Here is a 5,590-nt window from a genome sequence, read left to right as displayed (position 1 = left end):
TCAAGACCACAGTATGTCAATGGCCAAAAATACAGCAACATGACGTCCTGCGTTCAGGTCGGCCACCAGGAGGGCCCAGGATCGAGCCTTGGGGTCAACGATACCTACCCATGTATCATCGCTCAAAACGCTCTTGAGACATACCAGCGGACTCGCACGATTTCAAACACAACTAGCGGTAGCCCTGTGAAAAACTACCAAGTGTTTGAGCATTGCACATTTCATTTTACTGATATCAATGTTAACTAAAATCCATGTCTTTTTGTGACATCTAAAATCCCTACCAGTGAATTATCCCCTCACTGGGGTGCCCGCACGGTTGTCTGGCCCAAGTTCTATCAAAAAGGAGATGTGCGCCGGCCTATACACCATGAATGTATAATAGACTTAAACTTAAACATGCAAAGTGTGACTATAAAACCATGTTGAAATTTGATTTAACTACGTCAACACAAAATACCATAAAAGTAAGTCATCTCTTTGGTCAGGTATACTCCAACGATTTCAAAACAAATGCCCCTATAGCTTCAACTGAATCGCATTTCACAGAAACCACCCCTTTGAAAACCGAGCCAACCCCGGCAGCTACGTAAGAGTGTTGGCGGTTAGTTCACAGGAGCTCCAGCCTGAAACGGCAGCTGCCGCTTGCAGCGAATGAGGGCCTTAAAAGCACGCCTGAACAAAGGCAGCTTCCAGGCGTACAGGAAAGGGTTCAGGACATACTTCAAGCGGTACAGCGTGAACGACACTACTATCGCTGCAAACGGCAAGAAGTCCACATGTACATTGATACTGAAAAACAGCACCCCGGGGGCCGTGCAGACGGTGAAGATGCTGAAGATGATGAACATGTGTTTGGTTTGTTTGAGCATTCTTTTTGACACGTACTGCCCAGGGTTGGCAACGTTTTGATTCGCTGCCATCGTCACTACGGATTTTTTCACGAAGAGGTAGATCCTCACATAGAGGCAGACTACCACACAGAACACCAGCCAGTAGAAAGCTCCAAAGATGTTGGACACGTATTGAGGACTGTAAGGGCTGCCTTCCATCACGCTACAGATTCGGTTTTTGTTCCAGCCAAATTCGTCGTAGCCTAGAAATGCAGGAGCTACCAACAACCCACTCACGACCCACGACAACAAAATCCACAAAAACGACATGAAGGGGCTGAACAGTTTCCTATATGTGTCTGTTGACATGGTGATGTGTATGTATCTGTTGAAGGCGATCAGGACCATAGAGGACGACGATACGTAGATACTGAAAAAGAATAAGGCGCCTAGTATGGGACACATGGCGTGTCCGAGAGAAGGGGCACCGATGATGCTGGAGGCCATCCCTACTGGGTACTGAAAACCGGTGATGATGATGTCACTGATGCTGATGCTGAGGATGAAGGAGTTTGCGGACGTTCGAACCTGTGGAAGTGATTCCCTCTCAGATCATAATGTAAACAAAAATAATGGGGCAAAATCATATTGGAAATTCATGACAATTCAATCAACACTTCTTGAACTTTCTTTGTTGAAAGACTGCAGCTAAAACGCCACCTGCAGTTTCAAAGAATGTTTCTAGAGAGCTATAGCTTGTCCAGAACACAAGGTATCAAAACCGGGTGTCGCGAAATGTAATTTTCCCGATATTTCATGAACACGTACCCACACTAGCATTTGCCGATATATCCTGGCATGTTATCCTGTTGACAAACAGACTGACAGACACACACACACACCTGTCTGTACGTGCAGAAGGCTGTAATCACCATGCCATTGCCTATGGTGCCCACGGCGCTGAAGATGCCAGTCACCGTAGAGCTGATTACCACCCCATAACCTGGCGAAGTTTTGTTCTCAGAATTCAGTAAGGCTGGGTTGACGGAGGTGACTGTTTGGTTAGCTGCAAGAAAAGACAGACAGCGGACATCAAGTTCACAAATCATGCGATTGATGCGAAAAAAATGGCTAATCGTAGCAATGTGAATGAAGAAAATGATGCCACTTACCCATTGTGACGTTGTCGATGATGTCCAGTTCCTCGTCATAGATACCTTTGTAGACCGCCGTTGTCGGTGCCTCTGCTGGTAATGTAACGGTACCAGTACATTCACGTTATAATTTACTACTCATATGTCTACTTCTATGTACTACTATGCAAGGCCACATGTGTATTACGCCTAGGGTAAATGAAGGCCGTACCCTAGTTTGACCGGTGGTGGTAAAACAAAAAAAAAACTGGTAGACACTGGGTGGGCCTTTACCTTACAACTAAGTTCAGCTCGAGCTAACGTAGAACAGAGTAGACATTTAAAAGTCTACGATTTGCATGCCATAACTTATAAGGAAAACGTGCCCTTGCAGTACGGATTCTATTCTATTTTATCAAACCTGTCGCTTGGCTATTAGCCAGTGCAAACAAAATCATCGAAGAGGCCATGGTGAAATAATTCATATAGCCTCTTTGTAACGCGCAAGTTTTTTTTGCCATGTGTATCTACAAGTTGAGCCCTGGGTGAGGCCGAAGAAAACAGAAATAAAGAATTTTGTTTGCCATCGCGTGTGTTCATTCATACATGTGAAAAACATCTCTGACTAGATACATCTCATTATGAACGTACTGATTTCTTTGAGAGGGGTGCGGGATTTTTTTCGCTCGCAACCGTTTTGGGGTACCCGGAGAATATCATTCATATTAATGCCAACCGTTTTGGAAATATATTTAAGAATCGTCTGCAAGACACGTTTCTCTCAGGTTGGAGACAAGAAATAAGAAGTTTCAACAAATCAGTACTTGTTGTAAAATCAAAAAAGAATTCTGTTTTGAAAAATATCTCTCGTCTGTTCAAAACAAATTGTTTAGAAATGACCTAACGAAACTAAGGATTAGTGCACACACCTTACAAATTGAAAAGGGCCGACACCACAACATACCAGCCAATGAGAGACTTTGTCCCACATGCCATAATGGCATAGAAAATGAATTTCATTTCATAACGGATTGTCCGACGTATGAAGAAAACCGTCAAAAGTTATTTCAATATATTGTATGTAAGTCCGATATTGTACTACCACATGTTAAGACAGAGATATTCAATTTGATATTATCATGTCCTGTTTATATGTTTGCCTACGTAGGCAAATCATTTACAACTCATTGCAAAAACGAGACAATGCTATATTGACATAATAATCTGAAGTATTAGCTTTTATGATATTAACTAGATTGTTTATACTGTTACATTAGATTAGATTAGTTGTTAGATATTTGCAATAGTATATAGCTCAACTCCCATGTATAATCAGATTGCCATGCATTGTACCTGCTACAATTGTCGTGCAATAAAGTTCTATTCTATTCTATATATTCTATAATCAACGTAGAAACAGACTTGACGGCAACCATATAAGTTAAAGCTAACAACTATAAGCAACGCCTTGTTACAACAGGGAATATATCTTACTAGATTCTGTCCAGTATGAGTTGTCATCAGGTGACATAGAGGTGGGCTCTTCATCATTTGTCTGGCTTGTGGGAATGGCCGTCACTGGTCGGGCTTCCAACAAGGGAAGAATAGTCACTGCAAACGAAGTACGTATATGTAAATGCATTACGTTTGCGACCGCATCTGTAACAGAGTGAGTTCCGAAAGCTTCCTGATAAAATCATTTGGAATATGATATCTGGTCTTGACATGAGGCCCAGAGGCCCCCAAAGGTAAAAGTTAAGGACCAATTATTATACATACATATTTCTAAGTATAACCTCTCACGTTAAGAAACGTGTTTTGCTGTTTTTTCCTATTCCATCTTGGCGCAAATGAGACCCTAGCCTTAGGGTTATTAACGTTTATCTATTGTCAAATGTACGCTTCGCTTTTCATGGGGTTTAGAGTTCCGCAATCACGGAAACGTTCTCCGAAAGAGAGGGCGAATAGATCCCAAAACTCTTTAAAAAAAACAGTCGGCTAGACGTTTCTAAGAATGTGCGATTTTGGTCTTCCCCATTGCGCGAAACATCCATAGAACACCTTTTGAATACCAACAAAAATGCCAATAAAAGTTTGTGATTTTCATTCTTAAAAAGCAGCGTGAATGAGAGAGAATTTAACCCTATTCAGACCGTGCTTTTTGTTCAATTTTGGACGGGGGTGGGGAGGCCCGCCCCTGCTAACTCTTGTAACTCTTAATCAAACGACCTATCACATGACCACCAAAAATTTATATCTCCATAAAAATGCATATAAGCCATATGATCATTTTCACTTTTGACTTCCAACCAGTATTTGCTGGGGTGGAGTAAAGTATGAGTCACGTATTCGTTACGTTATGAATCCAAACGCCTCTATTTTTTCCTTAACCCATTTAACATGACTTAGCAGGAGAAGAAACGCGTTGAAAAAGGTGGCATGGAATGGATTACAAAACAATATTTTCCACTTGTAACGTTATATCTACGAGGGGATTAATAAGTTCTCAGCCTCACACAGAAATAAGATGCACATTTCGGGGTACTAATATGAAATATATTAAGTCTTTTTTTCTGACTGTCCACTAAAAATCAAATCATTGTTATCATCAATTTGCAGGCGGAATTTAAAAGATGGGAGAGACAAAAACATGAGCTACAACCTGAGGTGTGCGGGTCAACTTGCTCTGCTGACATTCGAATGGCCACTTCTTTCATTAATTCTTCATCAAACATTTGTTTAACCCTATTTAGACCGGGCTTTTTTGGTCATCCCTGGACCGGGGGGGGGGGGGCTTTTGAGGCCCTCCACTTTTAAGTCCTATAACTCTTGAACGACGTGCCGTAGGGCCACCAAATTTTCAGGACATGATGTCGACATAATATCTGACAATTATTTGACGTTTGACGCTACGTTGACGTAAGATGGCGTAATTATGACGTCATCAATTTGATAATATTGGCCGGACCCATGAAAAATGGGTATTCTCATAAAACTTCAAGTTATGCTCCAAAAATGTAACACCAAGTGCGGATACCAGAATAATAATGTTAATTACGACTTGCGTTGCCAATAGCAACATCAATGACGTCAAAAAGACGTAATAAAATGCCGCCATGCACATCTAAGATACGAGTTGGGCTCCGCCATATTATATCCCCCCCCTTGAATTTTTGAAAATCCTTTTTTTGCAACAAATAATCCCAAAAGGCAATGGAAATAGACTAAATTCATTCATTTTGAGGGTTTTGGAGGAAAAAATCCCAGGTAGTTACAAATTTTAAGGGATAATTAGCTTGTTATTCTTGATCGGGCCATACGGTCCGCCATCTTGGATTTTGGGCTGATGACGTCATCAAATTGGCATAAATTATGCATATATAATTATGAAAGATATGCTAAATAATATAAAATTTTATTTATGTCCCTAAATAGCAGTAATGTAGCAAATAAATGTGAAAAATCCATTGTTAGACCCAAAAATAGTGATTTTTGGCAAAACTGCCTGTCAACAAACGGCTGCCATGGCAACAGGAAAAAATGGAATTTTTTTTAAACTTCGTTAAATTGTTGCCAACAATATTTTAGGAAAACTGACAAAATTTGGGGCTCTAGCGTAAGCCT

The 5,590-nt window shown here is 40.9% G+C and overlaps 1 protein-coding gene across 1 annotated transcript; it reads right to left on the bottom strand.

Annotated features, from left to right (window-relative positions):
- Positions 1–605: 605 nt before the first annotated feature.
- Positions 606–2,436, bottom strand: LOC118411079 (melatonin receptor type 1B-A-like). The gene is made up of 4 exons (XM_035813091.1): positions 2,388–2,436; positions 2,006–2,080; positions 1,736–1,899; positions 606–1,421 (listed from the first exon to the last, which is right to left on the bottom strand). Exons 1-4 carry the CDS (start codon positions 2,434–2,436, stop codon positions 606–608), a joined length of 1,104 nt encoding a protein of 367 aa, XP_035668984.1.
- Positions 2,437–5,590: the final 3,154 nt, after the last annotated feature.

Source organism: Branchiostoma floridae, chromosome 3 (assembly GCF_000003815.2).
Source record: "Branchiostoma floridae strain S238N-H82 chromosome 3, Bfl_VNyyK, whole genome shotgun sequence".
NCBI classification, from domain to species: Eukaryota; Metazoa; Chordata; class Leptocardii; order Amphioxiformes; family Branchiostomatidae; genus Branchiostoma; species Branchiostoma floridae.
The sequence above is the reverse complement of the archived record's forward strand: the minus strand, read 5'-3'. Positions and strand labels throughout refer to the sequence as shown.